The sequence below is a fragment of the Caretta caretta genome, chromosome 2 (assembly GCF_965140235.1).
Source record: "Caretta caretta isolate rCarCar2 chromosome 2, rCarCar1.hap1, whole genome shotgun sequence".
Taxonomy (NCBI): Eukaryota; Metazoa; Chordata; order Testudines; family Cheloniidae; genus Caretta; species Caretta caretta.
In genome coordinates, this window is record NC_134207.1 from 192,287,852 (window position 1) to 192,314,708 (window position 26,857).

Genomic DNA, 26,857 nt, shown 5'->3' on the forward strand with positions numbered 1-26,857 from the left:
GGGTGAGAGAACCTGGATTTGTGCAGGAAATGGCCCACCTTGATTATCATGCACATTGTGTAGAGAGTTGTCACTTTGGATGGGCTATTACCAGCAGGAGAGTGAGTTTGTGTGTGGGGGGGGTGGAGGGTGAGAAAACCTGGATTTGTGCTGGAAATGGCCCAACTTGATGATCACTTTAAATAAGCTATTACCAGCAGGACAGTGGGATGGGAGGAGGTATTGTTTTATGATCTCTGTGTGTATATAAAGTCTGCTGCAGTTTCCACGGTATGCATCCGATGAAGTGAGCTGTAGCTCACGAAAGCTCATGCTCAAATAAATTGGTTAGTCTCTAAGGTGCCACAAGTACTCCTTTTCTTTTTTCAGAAAATGCACATTTTGCTGAGTCAGTGGGGAATATTTAAGTTCTTATTCTTTCCATGTGAAGTGCTAGTCTATTTAGTATGCTAACACTCTACCGCTGATTATTTTTGTTAACATATAATGGTCCTAAACACTGACCCTCCACACCCAACCCCTGCCCTACCTTCCACCCCAAATACCAGCTCCATAACTTGGAAGGATTAGATTTTTATATGTAAATGTCAATTTCTCTGTACATACATAAACTGATTTAAAGAATATTTCCATCAACAATAACAGAAATGTACAGATAGGCAAAGAAAGAAAAATGCTGCTTAAGAACTTATTAGGGACTTCTCAGTATTGGGATGCAGACCTCTGCACACATTCCCCATATCCTATCATAGCCCCTGTGCAGTGAAACCTTATTGGTCTGGTTGTGGTCAAAGCCTCTGTGCCGGCAGAAAAGCAAGGGGTGATTTGCCTCTAACTTATTTGCTTTGGAAATATATTGATTTTTAGAGATTGACCCAAACTAAAAGTCTGAATCTGAAACGTGTCTGAACTTTGAGGAGACAAGTTCACAATCCAAACCCAGATAAGGATCCAAAATTTCACAGCTGGTCTGTATCTCTACTATGGGCTGAACCAAAACCTGAGATCCTGTTTTGAATTTTTCAGCTCAGGCCCTTCTATAACTTAATTGGATGTTGGCCCAATACCATCTTTATTTTAGTTAAGTTTTAATTAAATGAAGCAACTGATCCATATTGCATATTTTTACTGTATAAGAGTCATAGAGGAGATGTAAGAACTTTATCTTTTTTAACATTATTTTTCATTGGTACTTCCCCTGAAACTCTATTTTGCACTGCTAAAACTAAAAAGAAGATATCAAAATGCTCTTTGTGCCAGGTTGGCATCTACCTGTGAGAAAGTTTAAAAAGTACAACATACCATGCTGAATATTTTACTGTGTTAATTCCCAGTTGTGCAAGATTATTGGTGTAGACCAAGTATCTCCTTACTATATTTAGACTCCCAGCACCAGGCACTCAGCCCTCTCCTGGCTACTTTGAGCAGCTCAAAAGAGAGCCTACTAGCTGGAGAGCTATCCTAATAGGGCTGCAAAAAGAATAGGAGTACTTGTGGCACCTTAGAGACTAACAAATTTATTTGAGCATAAGCTTTCGTGGGCTAAAACCCACTTCATCGGATGCATGCAGTGGAAAATACAGTAGGAAGATTATATACATATATACACACACACAGAGAACATGAAACAATGGGTTTTATCATACACACTATAACGAGAGTGATCAGTTAAGGTGACCAGCAGGAGGGGGTGGGGGAAGAGGAAAAAAAAACCACCTTTTGTAGTGATAATCACGGTGGGCCATTTCTAGCAGTTGACAAGAACGTGTGAGGAACAGTAGGGGGGGAAAATAAACATGGGGAAATAGTTTCACTTTGTGCAATAACACATCCACTCCCAGTCTTTATTCAAGCCTAATTTAATAGTGTCCAGTTTGCAAATTAATTCCAATTCAGCAGTCTGTCGTTGGAGTGTTTTTTTGATTTTTTGTTGTTGTAATATTGCGACTTTTAGGTCTGTAATCGAGTGACCAGGGAGATTGAAGTATTCTCCAACTGGTTTTTGAATGTTATAATTCTTGACATCTGATTTGTGTCCATTTATTCTTTTACGTAGAGACTGTCTGGTTTGGCCAATGTACATGGCAGAGGGGCACTGTTGGCACATGATGGCATATATCACATTGGTAGAACGCCACTAGCAGTCACTTTCAGCCCCCAACTAAAACCTCTTCAGCACATCATCAGGGATCTACAACCTATCCTGAAGGATGATCCATCACTCTCACAAATCTTGGGAGACAGGCCAGTCCTTGCTTACAGACAGCCCCCCAACCGGAAGCAAATACTCACCAGCAACCACACGGCACACAACAAAAACACTAACCCAGGAACCTGTCCTTGCAACAAAGCCCGTTGCCAACTGCATCCACATATCTATTCAGGGGACACCATCATAGGACCTAATAACATCAGCCACACGATCAGAGGCTCTTTCACCTGCACATGTACCAATGTGATCATGCGCTAGCAATGCCCCTCTGTCACGTACATTGGCCAAACTGGAAATGGCCCATCTTGATTATCTACAAAAGGTTTTTTTTCCCTCTCTCCTGCTGGTAATAGCTCACCTTAACTGATCACTCTCGTTATAGTGTGTATGATAGCACCCACTGTTTCATGTTCTCTCTGTGTGTATATCTATCTACCTTCCTACTGTATTTTCCACTGCATGCATCCGATGAAGTGAGCTGTAGCTCACAAAAGCTTATGCTCAAATAAATTGGTTAGTCTCTAAGGTGCCACAAGTACTCCTGTTCTTTTTGCGGATACAGACTAACACGGCTGCTACTCTGAAACCTAATAGGGCTGGTGGACGATAACCCTAGTGCAGGAGAATCCCCTGGTGGTATAAAGTGGAAGTAACTGGCAATGTATCAGCTACTTCCCTCAGGATAGAGTGTTTGTCAGGGGAGAGCTAGATGTAAAGTGGATTATGGTCATGTTCTGGTGATCTCTGTCTGAGGAGATTATTCCTGTAAGTGCAGCAGAGGAGGAAACAATCTGGCACCACTGAAGTCAACGGGAGCAGGATTGAGATTTTAGAGTAGCTCTTAGCCTGCTCCTAGTTACTTTCAGGTACAACTGATCAGAAGAGTACGAAGGTGGCATAGAGTCTTTCCTCACCCTGATTCAACTCTAGAGCAAATAAAATATCAACAGAAACACATTCTGCAGTGAAAACAAAAGAATGGAAGAAACAACTTGTCTTTTTACCTTAAAGTGACTAGTTAGAAAGAGTACATGGGGAAACTGTAGGCCTGGTTTTATATATTCTCCCTCAAAGAAGCTGCGTCAGCAGTACATGACTTTTGGGTGTTTGGTTTTACAGTTGTAAAGCATTGCTAATAGTTAAGGATGAGCATGTCAGACTTGCTTTTAGGGCTGACATTTAAAAAAAACTGGAGCCTGTTAATGTGTCAAAATGGGTAATTTCTCCCCAAAATGGGTAATTTTGATAATATAATCAGTCGTGTACTACTATACATTATTTTTTCAACCTGTAATTTGTGTGTAATTCAGGAGATGAGGCAATGAATTTAGTTGGTCTATACGTACACACCAGCATATTTTCACCATCACTTACGCAACACATTGATGTCACACTTCATATGTAATGCACAGCACAAAAGTCTAGTTAATAGTGTATTTTTCATACACATAGCTTCAGTAGACTATGTATATCACACACAGATTCATACACAACACTACAAGACAAAACGCAAAAGTGCATCTAAGGCTGTGCAAGATGTTATCTGGGGATTTTTTCCTGGCACTTTGTTTGGATAACTGTGCTTTGTAACTGCTGACACTATCGGCTACCTGCTCCACGTTACTGACAGGAAGAAGTGGGACACATACTCCTAAACTGGCAGGCACAACACATAGCTATTCCTATATTTAGAGGCTGTTTCAGCATATCTCTAAACGTAAGATTTGACTCCACCAACAACCTCAGAAATGACACACAATAATTAAAAAGTGATAAATTAAAAAACTGTTAAAAATTTCCAGGCAATAAGGTGATCAGACAAGAATTTTTTTTTTAGTCCTTTAGTATCATAAGGAATTTCAGATGTTGACATATAAATCAGGACTTTCTTCCCATGAAACATCAAGAATGTTTTTTTTTATTCTACCACTGAAACTTATTTCCATCCTTAAAGTCTCCACTCTTATCTTGAGTTTATGCCAACATAACTGTTAACTGCAGCAGAGTTGTGTTGGTGCAAAAGTAGTGTAATGGAACGGAGACTCAAGTCTGCTGATCAGAAAGCTACAACATAAAGGTGAAGCACAATACCTTCAGTCCAATATCTCCGGTGAATCCTTCTTGTCCCTGTTATTTACAGTAAATAAGGTAAAATTATCACCACATTGATATTTCTACTCAGTTTTTTCTATATTTGACTTTTCAGAATCAGACACAACTCAATAATAAACAGTGAAACTAGCAATGTGCTGGAAAACAGTATTATTATTGCTATCTATTATTTTTTGAGGTGCTAACATGGATTGTACAAAATGCAGAAGACGGCACAGCCCGATGCAAGAATCTTATAGTTTAAGCTGAATGATACAACTGATGCATAAAGGGCCAGATCCAACTCCTGTTAGAGTCAATGAAAAGACTGCCATTGATTTTAATGGGGGTTGGATTGCACCCAAAATACATCTGCAGACCAGGAAGTTTAGAGCCCAATCCTGCAATGTGCTTGTTACCCTAAATTCCCAATGGAAGCACCTTTCTGGATTAAGTCCTTAGAACATATGAAGTATTGGGGCAGGCGGGGGGGAAGCAAGAGGTACAGTAGGGGTGTGACAGCATGTTACTAAAGTGGGATGGGCTTGCCAGAAGGAGTTTAAAAAGGTGAGGTTTGCATTAATAGGGTTAACAGAAATGGATGAAGAAGTTCAGGGAGTCTGGCAGTAGTTACCCAGGACAAAGACAAAAAGTTTTTGAAAAGCGTTCTGTTCTCCCTTATTATACTCAGACATATATCATTTAAAATTTAAATAAAGCAGCACTGTACTTTACTGGGCTATTCATGTGCTCCTAATTGCATTGATAAATTAAAAGGAAGTGACTATGTAAAGATGAAATACTCCAGGATAGCTTTACTAGTCTTTCCTAAATACAGACAGGAACTGTACAGTGAACAGGCACTGGCTAAGCTGTCAGGCACCTGTGACTGACAGAAAGATTTGATATATCAAAATATTAGACCTCACAGTTCAAAGTAGAGGGGAATCAATACTGGAAGCATTTTTTGGAGTAAATTAGAACTATTCTCTGATTAGTTTTAGTGCGGCAGAATTTTTTCTCTCATTTCAAAAGAGGTTTTCTAAATAATGATAGTAAATGTAAATGTGAACTTATTTAACCGTAAAATGCATCTAAACTATATAAAATGTGTCTACAGAAGGGTATATAAATCTGATTCTATCCTTCTCCTGCACTCTTCATGTGTTGCTTGTCTTTTTAGACTGGAAGCCCTTCAGGGCAGGAACAATATCTTCCTGAGTGTGGACAGCATTAAAATATTGTTACAACAACACAACAACATTAAAATAATGCTCCAGTAAATAATTAGGGTTATTACTACTGTTATATTTTTATCTTTTACTCTAATTTAAGAGAGTTTATAACTTATTTTCTAATGTTTATATGTTGCCACAGGTACACAGGGCAATTGATGGACAAATAAAAACAACAATCCCCCCTCCCACAATGACATTACAACTTACGGCCCTAATCTTGCAATGTGATCCATCTGGTGGATCTTTATGCAGCCCCTCTGCGAAGTCAATAGGTGCAGGAGTCTGCCTGTCTCGATCAGCTTGCAGGGTTTACAGTCAGAGATGATAATGAAAGGACTTTTTTCCCCTGCAGTTTTCACTCTCACTAAAATAATGTAAAAACAAGTTAAGAGTTTCCATTTATTTTTCCTTTTTCATGTTTACCTTCTCTCCTTTCTTTCCTGGTCCACCATATCCCGTAGCACCATCTTCTCCCTGTGAATAGACAATTATTATTAAATCATCTGCTTTTCCTGTCTGTGCTTTACTCCGGCTATTAATGTCTATATTAATTCTAAGTGTTTGTGTAGCAACCCAAATGTCAGGAGGACAGAGAGAAGTGACAGGATTGGCAATTTATAAATGAAGGACTAGATTTTGGCCACACACGGCACATGGAGAGAATAAAACACAAACCTGCATTCCCCGTTGACCTGGCGGCCCTCTCTGTCCTCTCTCTCCAGGATCACCATATTCTCCCTGTTAAATGCAATTAATGCGATCTCAGACTTGTAAGTAACATCTTTTAAACCCACAGAGCCTGATTAATCTTTCTAGCCAACTGATTTTAAGAATACTGGAGAAGCTACAATCAAAAGGTTTAATAAATATAAACAGTAAATCTCACTTAAATTACTTATGATTAAGGCTGCATGTCTGTCATGGAAGTCACAGATACCACGACTTTCCGTGACCACTGTGATTTCTGCAGTAGACCGTGTGGCTGGCTCAGGGGCTACCCAAGCCAGGCAGCCCCTGAGCCAGCAGCAGCATCTTGGCTTGTGGGAAGGGGCTCAGAGCTGGGGCAGAGGTTTGCGGTGCGGGGCGGCGCTTACCTCAGTGTGGGGGCAGGGGGCTCCCTGGCTCGCACTGGCATGTCCCTGCAACTTCTAGGCAGAGGGACCAGGGGGCTCCGCACACTGCCCGTGCCCACAGGCACTGCCCCAGCAGCTCCCATTGGCTGCGGTTCCCAGCCAATGGGAGCTGTGGAGCCAGCGCTTGTGGTGGGAGCAGCGCACGGAGCCCACCTGGATGCCCCTCCCCCTTGGAGCTGCAGGGACATGCCGGTCAGAGCCGGGTAGGGAGCCTGAAGCCTGGCCAACCCTCTCCCACAAAACACCAGTGAAGGTCCCGGGCCATGTGCCACCGTCACGGCCCGTGTCCCCCTCAGCACCAATGGGGTAGCTGGGCCACCCCCTGCCCCAGCATCTGTGCCCCCCCTGAGCTCACCCCCCAGAGCACCTGTGGCCCCCCCAGACCAAGTTTTAGTTAGGAGTATATAGTAAAAGTCAGACAGGTCACGGGCAGTAAACAAAAATTCGTGACCCGTGACCTGTCTATGACTTTTACTAAAAATACCTGTGACTGAAATCTAGCCTTACTTATGATTATGCACTGCCCTTGAACTGTGCATAGAGCTGCCACTGAGGTCAAAGACCTGTAGTCCTTATTCAAACACAAACAAACAAAAAACCACAACCCTACTTCCATTGACTTTTGCCTGAATGATTGTTTCAGGAGCAGGCTCAAAGGCAAGATCTTCAGGTGGGAACAAACAAATTAACTTTAAAACAACAACAAAAGTAGTTAAAGGAATGAAACCTACTTTATTTCCTCTCATTCCAGGACTGCCAGGACTCCCTTTTGGACCCGCAGCTCCCCATTTACCCTGAAATTAAATGAACATATGATACCTAGTGAGAATTTGGGGGAAAAAAAAAACAACCCCAAACAAATCACTTTGCTTCATTAGCACTTCATGTAGAATGACAAGAATCTAGTCTCAGCTGTGCCACGTGTGCTTTTCCTGCAGACATCTGGCAGGCAGCAAAAGCAGTCAACACAAATAACGCTTAGATTCATTGCTTCAAGTCTAGACCAAACATTTATTTTCCTACCAGGATGGCAGCAAATTTGTATAAGATGAAGGCCATTCACTAGTTTGACTGGTACAGAACATTTTTTCAGTATCCATCAAACATTGTTTGCTCAATTCCAGACAAATAGAGATGTGTCTATAAAGTGATTATACTGTCGACTTAAAACCTATTCTTCATTCATTTAAAAAAAAATCCAGACAAAGTTACTACTGGCTTCTCATCCACACAGTCTCTATATTAGTCATATATAAACCAGAAAGACCTAATTCTGCCTTTAGTGGATGCAATCTCCACTGCTTTGTAGCAGGTTTGTATGGATCATATTGATTTCAATGGGACATAAGCAGAATTTTGTCCCATTGAAAACAGAAGCAGAATTTTGTCACAATTTTTTATTTTGTCACAGTGGCCACATCTTTCGAACACAAATATACCCAAATGACATATATGGCTTTAAGGAAGTTTACAAGAGAGAATCTGGAGAAGACCCATTGTTAGCTTCAGGGAACTCCCTAATACAGTTTCTTCCATTATTGAAACTTGATGTGTCTAGCTGTTTGAGTGCAATGGTTTTCCAGAGACTCCAGTCACAATAAAGGTGACAACTTGTCAGAAATAAAGAAAATCCTGGAAGAAATTAGGAATCTAGCCTCTCTGCGTGGTAAATTGACGGTAAATACTTTGGAAACAGGTAAATAATAGCTGCTCAGTTAAGATGCAAACTGCCAAATACAAAAAAGCAAAGCAGCAATGGAATCATCAGACATTTATTTTAGACAGTACTGCCAAGAGAAAGGAAAGTATGGCAACGAAGCAAATATAAACGTTAGGTGAGATTTCAAAAGTACTCCACACTGGCCTACCTCTCATCCCATTGATTTCAATGGGAATTTCCCCCTGCCTCAACATTTGAAAAACCCAGCCTAGAAAAATCAAACTGATAATTGCCCCGTCTGCCAAATGGAGAACAGGAAGAAGATTTGGATAGCTTTCTCGTTAAATTGTCTAGTGGATAGGTCCAGATTCAGTGGCTGTACCATGGTTCAGACTCAATGGTCCAGTTTCTGTGACTGTCAAGGTACCAGTTACAGCTTCCTAAGTCTCATAGTTGTATGTCATTTAATTAAACACTATCATAAAACGAAAGTTCTGTTATTTTCTAACTCTTGAGTAGTTCATTTTACAACCTTAAAAACATTTTAAATCTATGTTTTGCAATATTTATGCACACACACACACACACACACACACACACACACACACATACATTCTCCTGTACCCTTAAATAAACTGGTGGGTCATGATAGAATAGAAATGAATTGCTATATAGCTATTGCAGATTTTTTTCTTATAATATAAAACAGTTTATCATTGCTCTGAGATGTTTAAAATTCCTTTAGCCCCTTACGAATACATTTCTCTCTGACAGAATATCATGATACACTGCACAGGAATTTTGAAACAAAGAATGCAGTAAAACAGCAGTAAAAATGGAAGTCTCCCACTGGTTACACACACAGTGAGTAGAACACTGAGTGAACTTCACACAGTATTTTTACCTGAAGACCTTTACTTCCTTCACTTCCTTTCTCTCCATTCACACCTACAATTCCTCTTTGTCCCTAGAAGGTATGTTATAGGACAGAAAATCCAGTTAACACACAAATGCATATATTACAAACAGAAATATTAAATACCCTGTCTTATGAAATAACACCACTTAGCCCGTTATATAGGCTTTATGTCTTGAAAGTGCTCTTAAAACACCTGATTCATCCTTATATCATCACTGTGTGATAGATATTCTCCCCATTTTACATATGGGGAAACAAAGATTCAGGGGCACAGCTACTCTCCAGCTGAATAGGTGTGTGGGGGGGAGCAGGTGGGGGTGGGGAGAAGCTGGGAAGGACTAGGGAGATCTGTAGGGGGAAGGATGGGAGGAATCCTGTCCAGATAGACTGGCAAGATACCCTCAAGGGAGGCTGCTAAAGATGGAATAGTTTATAAACGTCCCTCTGTGAGGAGGAGGAACGACCTGGGATCACCTGCATTACTGTGGATCCCCTGGTCATGCTCCCAGCTAGCTCCTACCCCATGGCAATGACCTGCTGTGCTCTGGGCGTCTTTCTGGAGCTGTGGAACAGCCCCCATATCATGCGATCCTTCACAGTGGAATTGCCCAGGATCTGCTGCCAAGGGGTCCTCTGCGCCTGTGGGGCTGCGGTAGTAGGGTTTCTCCTAAACTCACAGCTGACTTTTGATAAGATCCATTATTCTGCTCTTACCCACACAAGCATTCTCCATCCTCCCGGGGGGGGGGAGGGGAGGAGAATTACACCAACTCCCAACAGCTCCCCACTAAAATGTCAGCAAAGGTCCCCCCGCCAAAGAAAAATACAATGCATTAAAAATGTAAAGAAAAAATAATCAGTGAGTTCTAGCACACAGCTACAGACACTGGGTTCCCATAGCAGACAGTCAGCCAAGAACAGGAGTTCAGCTGCCCCTAAGTCCCTTTCTGCTGAAGAGGTCCAGGTGCATGCAAGAACATAAGAAAACGGCCATGCTGGGTCAGACCAATGGTCTATCCAGCCCACTATTCGGTCTTCTGACAGTGGCCAATACCAGATGCCCCGAAGGGAATGAACAGAACAAGGCAATTATCAAGTGATCCATCCCCTGATGTCCAGTCCCAGCATCTGGCAGTCAGAAGATGGGGCAATTTGGAGGGGATGAGATAGACTTGCTGAGAAGGATGCGGATTTGCACCCATGGGATGGCACTCTGGTGCAGCTGCCTCCCCAGGTGTTAGCTTCAAGGAAATCCCCAATACAGTTTCTTCAATTTGCAGCCTTTGTACCTGCAAGAGTGAATCTATATCCATATTTACAATGCAGGGATCTAACATACGTCTAAAATCACACAGGGCCAGATTGTGAATCCCTTACTCACATTGGTTACAGACATAGGTACCAACGTTCCCCGGTGCCGGTGGGTGCTCTCGCCCCCCCCTCCCTGGCCCCGCCCCAACTCCACCCCCATTCCAACCCCTTCCCCGAAGTCCCCGCCCCAACTCCGCCCCCTCCTTGCCCCTATTGGACCCCTTCCCCAAATCCCCGCCCTGGTTTCTTCCCCAAGCACGCCGCATTTCCCCTCTCTCCCAGCGCTCGCTGTGTGAAACAGCTGTTTCATGGCGCAAGTGCTGGGAGCTGGGGGGAAAAAGTGAGCACGTGGCGTCATTCGCGTAGGAGACGGAAGGGGAGGTGAGCTAGAGTCGAGGGGGTGGGGCAGGGAGCTGCTGGTGGGTGCAGAGCACCAACCAATTTTTCTCCGGGGTGCTCCAGCCCTGGAGCACCCACGGAGTCAGCGCCTATGGTTACACAAGCTATTTCACTGGATTACTCATCAACATGAGGAAGAGGCTTCCAATCTGGGCCACAGAAAACTGTGGTCAGAAGTCCAGATCTAGATAGGAGGCATTATTTGCTCAACAGAAGGGCAGTACTGGAACATCAGAGATATTGCAAGCCAGGAAAGCCAGAGCTGTGTAGGGAAGTTTGCACTGTGCCTGCCTTACTATGCTATGCCCAACTCAAACTAATGCTGCTAGTTGCTAGCCACCAACAATATATTCACTCACATGTTAGCTTTATAGAATCATAGAACTGGAAGGGACCTTAAGAGGTCATCTAGCCCAGTCCCCTGCACTCAAGGCAGGACTAAGCTTTGTGTGAGTATGGACACTGGACCCTATGATTTTTGGACATAGACTATTTCATTTCTCCTTTGTATTTCAAGTCCTCCTTCTCCCCGAAAATACCTAGATTAGCGGTTCTCAAACTGTGGGTCGGGACCTCAAAGTGGGTTGCGACCCTGTTTTAATGGGGTCAGCAGGGCTGGAATTAGACTTGCTGGGGCCTGGGGCCAAAGCTCAAGCCCCATCGTCCAGGGCCAAAGCCCAAATCCCACCACCCGGGGTCAAAGCCAAAGCCTGAGGGCTTCAATCCTGGCTGGTGGGGCTCAGGTTACAGGCCTCCCGCCTAGGGCAGAAGCCCTTGGGCTTCAGTTTTGGCCCCACCAGGCTTTGGCATTGGCCCCCATGCCCTGAGCAGTGGGGCTCGTGTGGGCTCAGGCTTCAGTCCCCACTCCTAGGGTCGTGTACTAATTTTTGTTGTCAGAAGGGGGTCACGGTGCAATGAAGTTTGAGAACCCCTGACCTAGATGAATGTTAATATTCACCTGGGATCCTTGAAATCCTGGTTTTCCTGGAAAGCCCTGTGAGCCAGGAGCTCCTTCCTCCCCCTGTATTAAGAGACAGTATTGTAACAATTTTCTCAAGTGATCATAACAGCGACTGATCTGCCAGGAGAACAGTATGATATTTTCAATTTCTAATACCATTTATTTGGCATTTGAACACCTCTTTTCTTTTCATTAAGAGACGTTTCTCTAAAGAGTCAGCATTTAGATCAAATTACATTTCTTAGCATAGTGGCTTCACAGACTATCAGCATAACCTACCATATTTTTAATAAAGCTGGTCATTGCAACGCATGGATTTAAAAAATTGTTTTTAAAATCCAGAAATTAAGTGAAGCTTATTTATTGCCACAAAGCAGGCTGAGCTTATAACCAAGGCAGCTGTTATAAGACAAAATGCCTGAAACGTGGTTTTTGAGACATGTTTTTCCAGTTTAGCAGTTGGACAATATTTTTCCATACAATTGTGCATAATTGAGGGAGAGTGCAAGGAGCCTCCTGCCCATGTTTTACCCCTCTTTAGGGGCACATCACAATTACAACTCTGCACTCACCTCAGCCCAAGAACTTTGTAAGACTAGCACCCCTATAGACCTCAAAGAGGCAAGCAGAATGTGCATGTCTTCTGGATTCCATCCCATACTACACCTAACATGGGGCAGTGCCTATACAATGCAATCCAGTACTATGTACTGTGCAACATAATGTATCTTTATTTTGTTTAAAGAGCAAAAAGTATTTTGTAAAGGAGTGTTACCAGGTTAAAAATCGTCTCGAAACAAAACACACTTCTAATATCTCAGATGATTAAAACTGAAAATATTTATTCTGGTTTATTTTCAGTTTTTCATTTCTCTGTCTTTGACAACAAAAATCTCAGTTTCACTTTTAGTGTCTCAGTGCTGTTTGAACTGAAAACACTGCAGGGAAATGATTATTTTTGTTGCACTGGAACGTTACAGAAACTTTTTTTTTTGCTCTCAGGTTTTGTAAAAACTTCTTGTCACAAGATCTCATTTAGATTCAAGTTTGACTTGACAATGTCCTTCAAATAAATTATTATGCATCCATAATCTTTCACTATTAATGCTCTACAGTGCCATATTTTGTACAATTTGGATTTTTATGGTGCTGGTTATAGTATGAGGGCCCGATCCTGCTCATCTCATACACTCAAGCCCAGATTCAGTAGTCCAAGTCTATTCAGCAAAGTCTCAGCACATGCTTACTCAGTACAATGACATTCCACGATTGTCACTCATGTGTTACTCTGAAGCCTAGAATGCCTGTATACTCAGTGTGAAGAGATGAAAACAACTACAGGCATGGCTGAAAGCTCCTTTTGTTTATACTAGCACGAGGTTCAATCATCACTGGGATTGGCAGCCTATCATTCAATTTATAAAAAGAACAGGAGTACTTGTGGCACCTTAGAGACTAAAATTTATTTGAGCGTAAGCTTTTGTGGGCTACAGCCCACTTCATCAGATGCATACAGACTAACACAGCTGCTACTCTAAAACCATTCAATTTATAAATTCAGCCATTTTTGGCCTTTTTTAAAAAAAAACAAAAACACGACTTTATGGATTACACCGAGGCAACAGCATGGGCTTTCAGCTACTAGTTCTCATGAATGGGACTAGTTCTTCAATGGGACTTGTGCAGCATATGCATTGCTGAACTAGGACCCACAAGTAATACTACTGAAGTCACTGAGATTAATTGCATAAGTAAGACAAGCAGGATTTGTCCTTTATCCTATATGCTATAACAAATCTAAAATAAATATTCAACTCTGCAAATATTTTAGAAGGCAGGAAAGCTCCCACGTTAGTCCTACTGTAGATATGGGAAATTAATGAAACCTACCTGCGGACCTGGTGTTCCTCTTCGACCCTTTGCTCCCTGACAAAACAAGATAGATGTTTGTTAGACCCCAGTTCTATCTCTCAATTAAATGACAAACAGTAGAGAAGTTGTAGCAACTAGGTCAATTTTTTTCAGATAATTTGATATTCACATAATGCTTTAGTACATGCTCAAGTTACTGTACATGTTAGAGCAGTGATTGAGAGCAAAGGGAAAGTTATTATAGATGTGTCGGGATATACTTTGCTATCACTTTGCTCACACGCTTCAGTCCTGCTGTGCCAAGAGGACTAAAACATTCATGCCCTGTCCGCCCTAGCAAAACAGATGTGTTTATAAAATTGGTTGTGGCTGTAGAGTTTAAAGACATTTCCCATCAAGCAGTAGGAAAGGTTCCCACCTCATTAGTCTGTTCTTATTGATAACTGCCTATGACAGAGCGCTAGGCAAGAAAGGCTGAGTCAGCACTCTGTTCACAGTAGCTCCAATGAAGCAAGGCAGAATGGAGCTGATTAAGCAGAGCTGTGCCTAATTTGTGGGTGGGGAAGGGCAGAAAGGCTAATTAAGCCCTTAGGCAGAGCCCACAAATAGGCACAGGAAGGAAGTGGAAAGGGGGAAGCAGGCAGAGAGAGAGATTGCGCTCCCCTTCTTGTTACAAGAGCTGTATGTATTATGAATCCATTTGTAAATAAACTGCACAAGGTGTTGGACCAGCACAAGGATCTCTGAGTAGTTTGTAGACTGGGACAGAGGCAGGAGCCTGGTCACCCTGCTACATTGCCACACCAGAAGAAAAGAATTTGCATACTCTATCTTTGCAGAATTTCTCTTTCTTTGGAAGGAGAAAAAAGCAGCAGAGAAGCGAAGTCACCAACAAGAGTTGGGGGACAGAAACTGGGTAGTATTGCAGTAGGGTCCAAATCTGAAAGAAACGAGGAAGCTATTTTGTCTCTGATAGTCAGTCAGTTGTGTAGGGTAGCCCTATTCAAGAGGAAAGAGTTTGCCTGGAATCAGAGGCTACTGCTAGTGTTAATTTTTTCAGGGCAGTCTATCAGAGATTTATTCATCTCAACTTCCTGCAGTGAATGGAGGCTGACGGAGTGATTGATCAAGGTTAAATTTATGGACTCTGAGATCATTCTTTCTACCTTGGATTAATATAAAGTATTTCCTTTGCATATTTAGTCTCCTTGTCTATATGGGTTCTTACTGTGGTTCTCTGAGAGCCTGGTGACCCTGGTGAGCCCTTTGGTCCTCTTTCACCCTGGAAATGAGAAATTTAATTTCATGTTATATCTCAATTGTCACTCAAATTCCAAACTTTTTATATTTTTCCAGATTATTAAGCCATCTAGTCATGAACAGTGGACATGCAAACCAATGGGAAAAAATTCTTTTCATAACACTTGGGCACACAACATCTGTAACCACTCACCCATCTGTCAGAATTAAGAACAGAAACATAGTATTTTAAGTGCACGACTTAATCTATGCAACATCATCAAACAACATCAAAGAAATGCCATTGTGTTACGGTACATTTCATAAAGTAGTAACATCAAAATAATCACTGATGTTGCCCTCAAACTATATTTGTCTGGAAAGTGCTGCATGTTTGTCATTACAGTTACCATTCTGTTGTGTATCAACATTGATCTCATGCGTACTATGCCGATAATCCAAGTCTTGTACTGATGCTCCATAACTGCTCTACAGTGAAATCAATGGAAGTTCAGGGGGGCTAGGCGCTGTGTAGTATTGGGCCCATAAATAGCTCTAAGTACTTCCCCCCCACACACACTTTGGAAGATTTTCTGTGGAAGTTCATTAATGTACTAAAATAAATGTTTTAAAAAATAATAATAATAATAAGTGGTGACAGATGACAGTAGGTATGATTAATCATCATACATCCACACCTTAGTTATTTTTCATCTCTTTAAAAAAATGTAAGACCACTTCTGAAGCTGGACCACTGAGTGCAAAATCACCCATAAGGATAGAATCAGAGAACCATAGAATGTAGGACTGGAAGGGACTTCAGGAGATCATCAAATCCAGCCCCCTGTGCTGAGGCAGGACAAGTAAACCTATAGGAAGAGTTATCAGGTCCCTCCCTCCCTCAGTCTTCTTTTCTCAAGACTAAATATGCCCAGGTTGTTTAACCTTTCCTTGCAGGTCAGGTTTTCGGAACCTTTCATCATTTTGGTTGCTCTCATCTGGACTCTCTCCAATTCATTCACATCTTTCTTAAATTGTGGTACCTAGAACTGGACACAGTACTTGAGCTGAGGCCCCACCAAGGCCGAGTAGAAAGGAACAATTACATCTGGTGTCTTACATACAAGTCTCCTTCCAGAATATTAGCCTTTTTTGCAATTGCATCACATTGTTGATTCATATTCAATTTATGATCCACTATTACCCCAGACCCTTTTCAGCAGTACTATTACCTAGCCAGTTATTTCCTATTTTATAGTGGTGCATTTGACTTTTCCTTCCTAAATATGGTATTTTGCACATGTCTTTATTGAATGTCACCTTGTTGATTTCAGATGTATTTTGTGGTATAAAATTAGGAACGATAGAATTGTCATACTATTTTTAACAGTCTTGGTTATCAATGGATTAATTTTAATTTGCTGTAAATAGCTATATTTTAAAGGATTGTAGGTTAGTATTTAAAACAATGTACTGTAAACAAAGTCACATATTTCTAGTTACCTGTCTTCCCTGTTCTCCTTTTGAACCTTTGAACCCTACTATGTCATTGTCCAATCCAGGGTTACCCTAAACAAAGACACAAAGTTAAGTACATTTATTTCCCATGGGAGCTGATGTCACTTAATATTTCACGGTAGATGCTCAGCACCTTTCAGCAGGGGGCCCTGAAAAAAAAAAAAAAGGGAAAACAGAGCAGGAGTTGACCATTTGTTATGTCTAACAAAGATTAATAGCCTATCAGCCTTTACACCATATTGATAAAATATTTGTAGTTTTTGTTTTTATGAAATCAGTGTTGCGAGACTTCACAGAATCTATGATACGGTGGGCAGACAAAAGGGACATTAAGAGTCATTCTATTTTCAGTACTAGACAGAATTCCCACTCGAATCAGTGGAAGTCCTGTGTGGGCACTGCAGCTCAAAGGGAGTACATGGCACTAAGTCTTGGCAGCGGGGCAAACTTTAACCACCATGAAAAAACCCAAGTATTAGCAATTTTGCAGGTGATACTGCACTCTTTGAACACACTGGAAATACAGTGCAGCCCTGCCTCCTTTTCCTGGTGTTTTCTCCTCCTCACCAACTACAACATCTGTCCTTTTATAGTGATTTCCACAGCCATGTTGCTCTGTCAGGTCCTTGTCACACCAGACAGAATGCATCTTCATCCCTACTGATTTGATGTTACTCCCCTCACTGGCTCCCCATCCACTTTGGCATCATAGAATTCTGCGCCTCCTTATTTATTCAAGCTTGTCAGTGTGTCCTGCCCCCACCCCTATCCCACTAATGTTCTCAACCTTGTTTGCTCATCTGTCAGCTTCTCACACAATCACCTCAGTGCCTTTTTCCATGAAGCCCCTATGCAGCCTCCATGAGATCACTGGCAAGCCTTCTACCTTGTTCCTCTTTCCCCCTTAAAGTTCCATTTTTGCCAAGCTGTTTACAGTGCATCTAACTGACTTGAATTTAAAGAAATCCCTATTCATTGTTTCCTTTCCCATTCCCCCTAACTTCTGCCTGCCAGTCTGCCTCTATCCTTTGACTGTGAGCTTCTTGGAGCAGGGACCACTCCTATCAGAATGTCTGAGAAGTTCTTAGCAAATTGTGGGTGCTACTATAAACTAATAATAACAATGACAAACAACTGATTGGAATTATATGAGAAATACATTATCTTCAGCTGAATCCACAGAGTCCGGGGAGCTAATTCAAGATATGAATGAATGAATGAGCTGTAGCTCACAAAACCTTATGCTCAAATACATTTGTTAGTCTCTAAGGTGCCACAAGTACTCCTTTTCTTTTTGCAAATGTATTTGTAATATTTTCCCTCCATTTCTCATATTCTATTTGTGATGGTTGCATTCATAATTTACACCTAGCCCAGCAATGCTATACCTGACCAATAAGTACTACAACGATTAGCAGCTAGGGCTGCAGCATTTCATGACATATGACACACCTTTCACTGAAGTCAGACTCTCACAAGCTGGCCTGTTGATTGTGACAGGCCACGCCCTCGGTATGCCACTCAAGAAGCAGGGTGAGAGCTTTCAATTCCCTGAGAGACATGCTACCATAAACATAAGAAAACACTGCAGTCCCTTTTCACACATTATGTAATTTCCATTCATCAATGTTTTAAATATTATGTTCTAAACAGAGGAATATTCTTTGTTTTATTTAAAAAACAAACAAACAAAAAAACCTCATCCTGAGCTGTACTTTTTTCTTCTGTTTTATAAGTAATCATTCAACAGTACAAGATCACCATCCAGAGGCTAAATCCTACTATGGTCTGGATTCAAAAAGATATCACTATTCCTCCCATGTGTTGGTAAGTGCTCCCCACCCCCATTTACTTTCAGTGGGAATTGATGGCACTTCATCTCACAGTGGATGCTCAGCACCTTTCAGCACTGGGCCCTGAAAGAAGAATGGAAAAGACTGCAGGATTTAGCCCTATGTCATATCTGACAAAGATTAATATCAGCCTTTATACAGTGCTTATCATCAGGGTATCTTTGCCTCAGGCAATACAATTACATATTGGCATAGGAATAAGCATAATTCATTTACTAGTGAATGGATACAAAGTCCCCAGAAAGTGTCATAAATCCACAGGATGTCCCATAATACTGGATTTTTCTTGTAGGTCTCTGAGGCAACTGACAGATCTGCATAGCCACATGTAGACAAATTTGTCATCTTGAGACATGAAAGGCTAAGATGTGCTAGGTTTATCTGATCTATTATCCTCATCGTTGGGATTACAGTGCAATAGTCATGCACGTCTGTCCTAACATACCTTTGAAAGAATATCATATCCCCATGCAGATCTGAACAGAGGCTTATGCTCCCTGCAAGTTTATTCATTTTCTAGTGCACCATAAGTGAGGTTCTGAGATCAGATTCACATCCTTAATATTGTGATCCTAAGAGCACCCCAATGCCAAGGGGCCCCGTGGTATAGAACTAAGTCAGCTGGCCTGGCCAACTCTCTACACCTCACACATAATATTTATCTAAAAAGTGTCTTGGAGCATATCATTTGAAAACACTCTGATGATTAATATCACTGTGAAATGTAAGTAATAAAGCTGTATGTGAAATTATAGATACTCTCTGATATTATGTTTTAGAATCGGTCAACAGACCAACAAGGCAAAACAGTTTTCCAGACAAAGAAGAATAGCCAATTCCTCTTGGGCTCAATTGCAATCAAGACAGGTGTGGCTAAGAACAATGGGCTAATTGTTTGCATGAAGTATCACAGGAAGATCATTTGGGCTTCCAGACTTTGAAAACAAAGATAAACTGAGGACATAAGCAACTACTAAAGACTTTGGGGTATCCATCACATAGGGGAAAAAAGGGGAGCAGCACCCTTTGAGTTCATGAAAAGTGGATCCTCTTGGCCCAGGAGGCAAGAGTAGCTGGAAACGGACTACAGGGGAGAAACGTGCTTAGACAATGATTACAACTTTCTGAAATTAAGTTGTAGTCATTAGAAAGCAGGTTTTGTTTTGTTTGACTTGTCACCAAGCTTGTCTCCTCTAGTCTTACTTATCATTTAAATCTCTGTTCTTTGTTAATCAACTTATTCTTGTTTTATTACAAAACCATCTCAGCGCTCTGTATTAAACTGAAGGATAAAATCCCTTAGCCAAACTACCAGGCTGGTATGTGTTCTGCTCTTTGGAGGCAGCCAACTTGATACTTGTGTGAGGATCCCGTGAGAGGGTCTGGACACTGCAGGAGAGATGGTTTTGGGGAGATGCAGGACTGGAAGGGCTGTTGGTGTCACACTGCAAGGAGCAACCAGGCTGGTGGAAGCCAGGGTGAGGCCATTGTCTTGTGACCAGGCTGCTGGTGCCAGGGCTCTGAGCCAAAGCTGCACAGCAAAGAAGCACCCAGGGTGACACAATCCCTCCCTCCCTTACTGCTCTGGGGGAACCCCATAGAGTCATAGATGTATAACATAGAATAGATTTGCACCTAGGAAAAAACTTACAGGATCTCCTTGTAAGCCCCTCTCACCACGCTCACCAGGGAGTCCTCTTGACCCTGGACTGCCCTGAAATCATAAAATGGCTGAGTGAGAATCTAAACAATCATTTTCCTGCTGATGTTAACAAAACAAGAGACAGGAACAAGCGCCAACATTTTAATACAGAATTAGAAACTCCCCAGGTTCAGGGCTGTTTGCATCCAGGATTTTGTTTAATCTGTTAAGTCACAGGCCTTCACAAAATACAGTTCCAGAAGGTGGATTTGATTTGGAACACCTCCAAATTTTGGACGAGCTTGGCTCTTAATGTTGGTTCCCGCTCATATGTAAACAAAACAGCAACAAGTTCTCTGAATTTTCTTTTGACACAAAGGAAAAAAGCTAACTGCAATTTATTAAACTTAAAGCAATTACTACAATTGTAATTAACCATGTTCAGTAAATACATTCTAAAACAGGATGATCTTCAGCTGCCAGATTCCCCAGCATTAATGTTTGCATGAGAAAATAAAATTGAAATGTAGGTTTTGTTTTTCAATCAAGAGCTTGAAACTCTTATTCAAAATGAAAAAAAAAAGTTACCACTTGCTAATGTTTATTTAAGAACATAAGAACTACCATATGGTCAGACCAATGGTCCATCTAGCCTTATATCCCGTCTCTGACAGTGGCTAGGACCAGTGATTCAGGGGGAGTGTACAGAACAAGGTAGTTGGAGTGATCCACCCAGTCTTTCACTAGTCAGAGGTTTAGGGTCACCCTGAGCATGGGGTTGCATCCCTGACTATCTTGGCTAATAGCCATTGATTGACCTATCCTCCATGAACTTATCCATTTCTTCTTTGAACCCAGTTATACTTTTGGCCATCACAACTTCCCACAGCAATGAGTTTCACAGGTTAATTGTGCATTGTGAGAAAAAGTATTGCCTCTTGTTTATATTAAACCTGTTGCCTGTTAATTTCATCTTACGATTCCTGATTTTTATATTGTATGAAAGAGTAAATAATACTTCTCTATTCACGTTTTCCACACAATTCATGCTTTTATAGACCTCTATTACATCCCCCTTAGTTGTTTCTTTTCTAAGCTGAGCAGCGCTAGTCTCTTCAGTCTCTCCTCATATGAAGGCCATTCCATACCCTTAATCATCTTGGTTGCCCTTCTCTGAATCTTTTCCAGCTCCACTTTATCCTTTTTGAAAAGGGGTGACCAGAACTGGATTCCGGTTTCAAGGGAGGGGGGTGCACCACAGATTTATATAGTGGCATTACGATATTTTCAGACTTATTTTTTTTACCTTTCCTGATAGCTCCTAAAATTATTAGCCTTTTTGACCATTGCTGCATAATGAGCTGAAGTTTTCAGAGAACTACCTAGGGTGGCTCCAAGATCTTTCTTGAGTAGTAACAGTTAATTTGGAACCCATCATTGTAAACGTGTAGTTGCAATTATTTTTTCCAGTGTGTATTACTTTGCATATCAGTCCTGAATTTCATCTGCCATTTTGTTGCCCAAACACCCAGTATTGTGAGATCCCTTTGTAGTAACTCTAATTTTTTGCAAGTGCCTTCAGAGTAAGTAATGCCTTCCTCAATCTATATGTCATGGACCAGATACTGCCATCTTTATTCACCTTGAGTTGTACCTAAATCCACAATTAGTCCCACTGGATTCACTTGCAGAGTAAAGTAATTAATTTAAGAGTAGCAGAATCTGTTCCTCAACAAGCACAGTCCAGAATCTTCTTTTTTTAACCCATAATTATAAAAGCAAAGTAACAGGTTATGTTCACTGAGTTACACAAGCCCCTCAACATTTTATATCATCAAATGCTTTTGCTTTTCAGTTAAAAGATTTAGTTGGTTCAGTCTAAGTGCGAGAGGCACTCCAGCCAGTGGAAGATTTATCAAGCCTATGTTTAGCACAATGTCACACACACCGAGGTGCTCAATAAAGAAATAAAAAAACCAAAACTGTAAAAATCAGCCCTTTGCAAGGCGGTTACAATGAATAACTTCTAGATATATGCTCTGCATGTTATCAGTTTCCCTAAAAACAGAGAGTACCCTCTTCAGTTAATCATAGTGAATGTTCAGAACCAGCCTCAGGTGAAACTATATTGAACTGATCAAATCTTGACACTGCTTTCAGCAGACTAACAGTCAATTCCAGAGGGACCTGCTTGTAAAGAACCCCACGTAAGAAGGGATTGAAGTGGGGGGCACAGCTATTGGTTTATAAAAGTGTACATAGCTCCATTAGCCCAAATCCTGCATAGTGAGAAATAGAAAGCTGACCACATTAATCAGTGCACGCTCTGTAGTAGCAGGTGCAGCCCAGCTGTGTAGGCAGCGGAGACAGTTGCAGCAGAGGGTTCTATTTCTCAGCCCTGTGACATGTTTTGTCTGGTTCAAAACTTATTTTTTATTTCCCTTTACAAAAGCCACATTTATTTGAGCATAAGCTTTCGTGAGCTACAGCTTACTTCATCCGATGAAGGGAGCTGTAGCTCATGAAAGCTTATGCTCAAATAAATTGGTTAGTCTCTAAGGTGCCACAAGTACTCCTTTTCTTTTTGCGGATACAGACTAACACGGCTGCTACTCTGAAAAAAAGCCACATTGACTCTTCCGCAACAAATTACTTTCATCTAGGTGCCTGATAATTCTGTTCTTTACTATAGTTTCAACCATTGCCTGGTACTGAAGTTAGGTTTACTGGCCCGTAATTGATTTTTTAATAAATAAATAAATAAAATCAGTGTTGCATTAGCTCCCCTCCAGTCATCTGGTCCTGGGTGTGGAGGTGTATTAGGAGTGGAGAAGGGGAGGAATAGGGGTTTAGGGCTGCAATGAGTGGTGGATGGTAGGGCAGCAGGCAATGTTGGGGAACTCAGGTGAGGGAGGCATGGCACGCCCCAACTATGCCAGAGCACCCCAACTCTCCCTCAGCCCCAGCTTTACCAGGGCACCCAACCCCTGTGTACTCCACAGCTCACCCAATGCACCCAACCCCTGGAGCCCCAGCTCTGCCAGCGCACACCATCCCCCCACACTCCCCCGCCCAAAGTCTTTGGGTGAAAAATCAGGCATGTGAATGCTTCCTAGGCAGTGAGGGGGAAAGTAAGGGACAGAACAGTGGGAGATTAGGGAGATGAGGAGTTTGGGGCTGCAGCAAGGGGAGCAAGGCTGGGGTCTCAGGTGAGGGAGGCTTGGGGGAGTGAAGGGATCAGACACTACGAAGAGGGATGTGAGGGTGAGTGGCAGGGAACTAGGGGACAATAGGAGCAGTGGCACTTGTCAGCCCCACATTCTCCTCCCAGGTTTGTGCCCAGATCTGAAGGGCTCTTACCCCCAAAGGGGAGATCTAAGCCCCCTCCCTGTCCCACTCCTATGATCTGGGATATGGAGGCCATGCCCCTCTGGGGTGCCTGAGCCCCTCTTGCTGCCCCCCCCCAATTGTGTGCCAGGATCTGAGGGCCCTGTACTATCTAACCTCCCCCCCACATCAAAGCCAGGTTCTGGGGGGGGGGGGGGTGCTGCCCTTTTAGAAGTGAATGAGTCCTCTTTCCTGCACCCCATATGAACCAGTATCTGGGGAAGTCCTGCCCCTTTGATTGGGGAGCTGAAAACAAGTCTACTTTATGCATATCACAGGCTAGAAAGCACTCAGGAGGGGGATAGGAACACCCACTAAGATGAATGGAGCCACTCACACACACACCCCTGTTGTTTCAGGTGGTGCTCACCTCCATGGGGCGTTCTCATTTAGTCGAGAACGTCACACTGAGATGACTGGGCCACTTTACACCTTTCAGTGCCTCCTATGCTGCAGATGGATGTGCAGGGGAGCCCTTTCCCGCCATCGTCCCGCTACCCTTGTTTAAAGGCTGAGGCTTTCAGAGCTCTAAAGTCTGCATGTTTGCGTGGATTTTCTTGCAATTTGCTATGACTTGTGGGAGTGACCCACGTTTGAGGCCATTTGAGTCTGGGGTTCTGGAGGTATATGCCCTGAAGAAAACAGCCATTTTTCCAAAGTTTCTAGGTGGATCATTTTTATGCAGAGCTAGAGATCAAACTATGGTTGTGATTCAGGTCAAAATAGTCTCCACTGGTCATTTTTTACCCAAGGTAGTGCATGGCCCCCACTAAGTCTTTGGGGACCCAAATTGTGAATGGTATTTAAGAACACGTTCACTTTGCTTGCGCAGACATGCAGCGTGGAAGGATTACAGACAATAACGAAAAAAACTGTGAGAGGATTTCTATGCAGCCATTTTATGGTTGCCTGGATAGTTTGAGGGAATGTGCCAATGCCATTGCCCTGGGGAGCACCCCGTCACCAATATTTGTACAGCTGTGCAATAAAGAAAGAACTCCTCATGTTGCTTGCTACAAGTTGTCTGTTATAATACATGATTTTATTTTATGGGAAGGCTTACTGTGAACATAAACAGAATAATCAGCAGTCAGTCTAACCAAAATGTTTGTTATATTGGATGGGGAGAAAATGGAAGCAGAGGACTGCATGTAGGTGGAGTGAGAGGGAGAGATGAAGAGGTTGCATTTGCAGATAGGTTGGGTAATGATGATGGGTGGTAGCCAAACCTTGGATTGGTTGTTTGGGGGTGGGGGGAAATGTGTATTTCACTAGCCAGTGGGGGTGCCAGTGGCCACTTCCTGATCTTAGGGCAGAATACTGTGGTGTTTTCAAAAGACACACAGTGCAGAGGTTTGGAACTCACAGCACAGGTACTTTGACCACGGAGGGAAAAGAAATATACGTGCACTGCCATGGTTGCCAACACTGGGCTCTGGGCGATACCTGGATCATGAGCTTGCAGGAGTTTGTTGTAGAGCAAAGAGTGCATTACAACATGAGGATGGCTGATTGCAGGACCTGGTATGTACAACTGCCAAAATGACTACTAACAATCTCTTTTCCTGATCAAAAAACTAGGAAATTAAATTGCAAAAAACTACATTAATTCAGAGGTAATGAGAGTGAATGGGTTGTAAAAGGAGGTGGACTATCAGGCTGGCAGAATGGAGCTCTGTGTGTTAAAGGGGCACATTGCTGAATAAGGTTGCGCATGCATTTCAACTCTGCATTTCCTTCTTTTCAGACATTTGAGTTTTGCTCAGCTCAGCACAGCTCTCTGCAAGGGGCGACATACCACCAAATAACCTTAACTCTGCATTAATGTAGTTTTTGCCACTAAATATAGATCAATTCTGGCCCTAAAGGGGAGTTTTTTTGTGTCAAGAAATGATATTTTCAAATTCTACATTTGTTCTAACAACACTGAATACAAACACTTTGTATGGAACAACTTTACAATGGACATTTTCAAGCAAAAAAAATAATACCTTAGAGATTATTTAGAGACGGATCACCCCATTTCTAATGCAACACGAATTATGACTACAGTGTTCTGATGCCAGTTCTAATAAGTTGAAATACATCAGTAAATTTGTGGTATCAAACCATTTCCCCTCTCCAGGCATTTAGTTAAGTTTTTTTTCTCCACTGGGACAGCCTCATGAGATACCTATCTGATTGCTCTCAAATTCAAACCCTGACCAAATAAGATAATAAAAATCATTACCATGTAGCCTTGGTCTCCCTTTTCTCCTGCCTTTCCTGGATACCCAAGTGATCCCTTAATGAAAAGAAAAAGTAATGTTTTCTCATTTAAAAAACATTTGTTGATGTCAATGGAAAATGAGAAGCAAAACTACTTACCTGCTCTCCAGTAATTCCATCAATCCCGTTGTCCCCATCATCTCCCTGAGGTAGCAAAAGTGATAGGGATTATATAAGACCTACTGATCTAAATAACCAGTATGTGCTCTCAGTCCAGCAAAAATGGTGTCCATGTGAACTCCTGTAGCTGACCATAGAAGCCAAAGTCATTGACAGATTTTAAAATATACAAATTAATGCTTAATCTATCTCATTTCTTCCATCTGCCCTAAGTACAACAGTAGAATAGACACTATGGCCAACCCTCAAAACAGGCTAAAAAGGATTAAAACCCTAATAGTACACCCACTGAAGTCCCTGGCTCTCATGGACTTTAACAGGATCAGAATAAGGCCCAAAAATAGTTCATCTGCACATTTATTTTCCTTTGATGCTCCAGGCTATTAGTCAACTTTAAGGGTCCAGATAGACTTCCAGAGCTAAAGTGACCACTAAAAGGACTGAGGGTGGAAGAGACCAACGTTAAGAGTATTTGCCAATAAAAAGACCAGTAAGCTGAAAGTCAAAATGATACCCAACTTTTATGTCATTCCAGTACATTTTTTTCCTTTATGTCACATGGAAGCTTTAACAGGGACATGTATTTTGTTTTTAACGACTCTTGTTTTTTCTTGACTGTAAAACTGGTGTCTTAAAACACACGCAATACATAGTTGCCCTGCATAATTGCTAACAGGGCGCTGGCACCATGTGGCAATGGTCACATCAAATTATATTTTCAGTAACGTGAATATTTCTATAATTCAATGTAAGCGTGCTGCTGTATGGATTATGTGGGACACTGATATTGTTGACGCCAATATTATTAAATTGCAAGGAATCTGACTAGATATGACGTGTGCAGTTTTGGCAAATGTGTTACAATTTGCCAAGTACGATAATCTTATTTATATGTTTGTATCACCTTTGTATCGTGAGTTATAGATATGAAGGCATATCTCTATTTCCAAACTTGTGCTGTTTTTATGGGTGCCACCTCCAGACAGATTGGCATCAGCACGTCCTAGCCTGTTGGATGGCCGTTTGACTATACA

General features: G+C 41.9%; 1 protein-coding gene across 1 annotated transcript in view; it reads right to left on the minus strand.

Annotated features, from left to right (window-relative positions):
* The window catches only part of COL6A6 (collagen type VI alpha 6 chain), an 86,407-nt gene that overhangs the window by 32,788 nt on the left and 26,762 nt on the right, over positions 1-26,857 (minus strand). The window contains exons 16-27 of the mRNA XM_075125707.1: positions 25,803-25,847; positions 25,666-25,719; positions 20,058-20,120; positions 16,539-16,604; positions 15,025-15,078; positions 13,815-13,850; positions 11,922-11,984; positions 9,239-9,301; positions 7,406-7,468; positions 6,217-6,279; positions 5,965-6,015; positions 4,304-4,339 (exon numbers count right to left, since the gene is read on the minus strand). Coding sequence (XP_074981808.1) covers positions 4,304-4,339; positions 5,965-6,015; positions 6,217-6,279; positions 7,406-7,468; positions 9,239-9,301; positions 11,922-11,984; positions 13,815-13,850; positions 15,025-15,078; positions 16,539-16,604; positions 20,058-20,120; positions 25,666-25,719; positions 25,803-25,847 — 657 coding nt within the window. The remainder of the gene's footprint in view (positions 1-4,303; positions 4,340-5,964; positions 6,016-6,216; positions 6,280-7,405; positions 7,469-9,238; positions 9,302-11,921; positions 11,985-13,814; positions 13,851-15,024; positions 15,079-16,538; positions 16,605-20,057; positions 20,121-25,665; positions 25,720-25,802; positions 25,848-26,857) is intronic.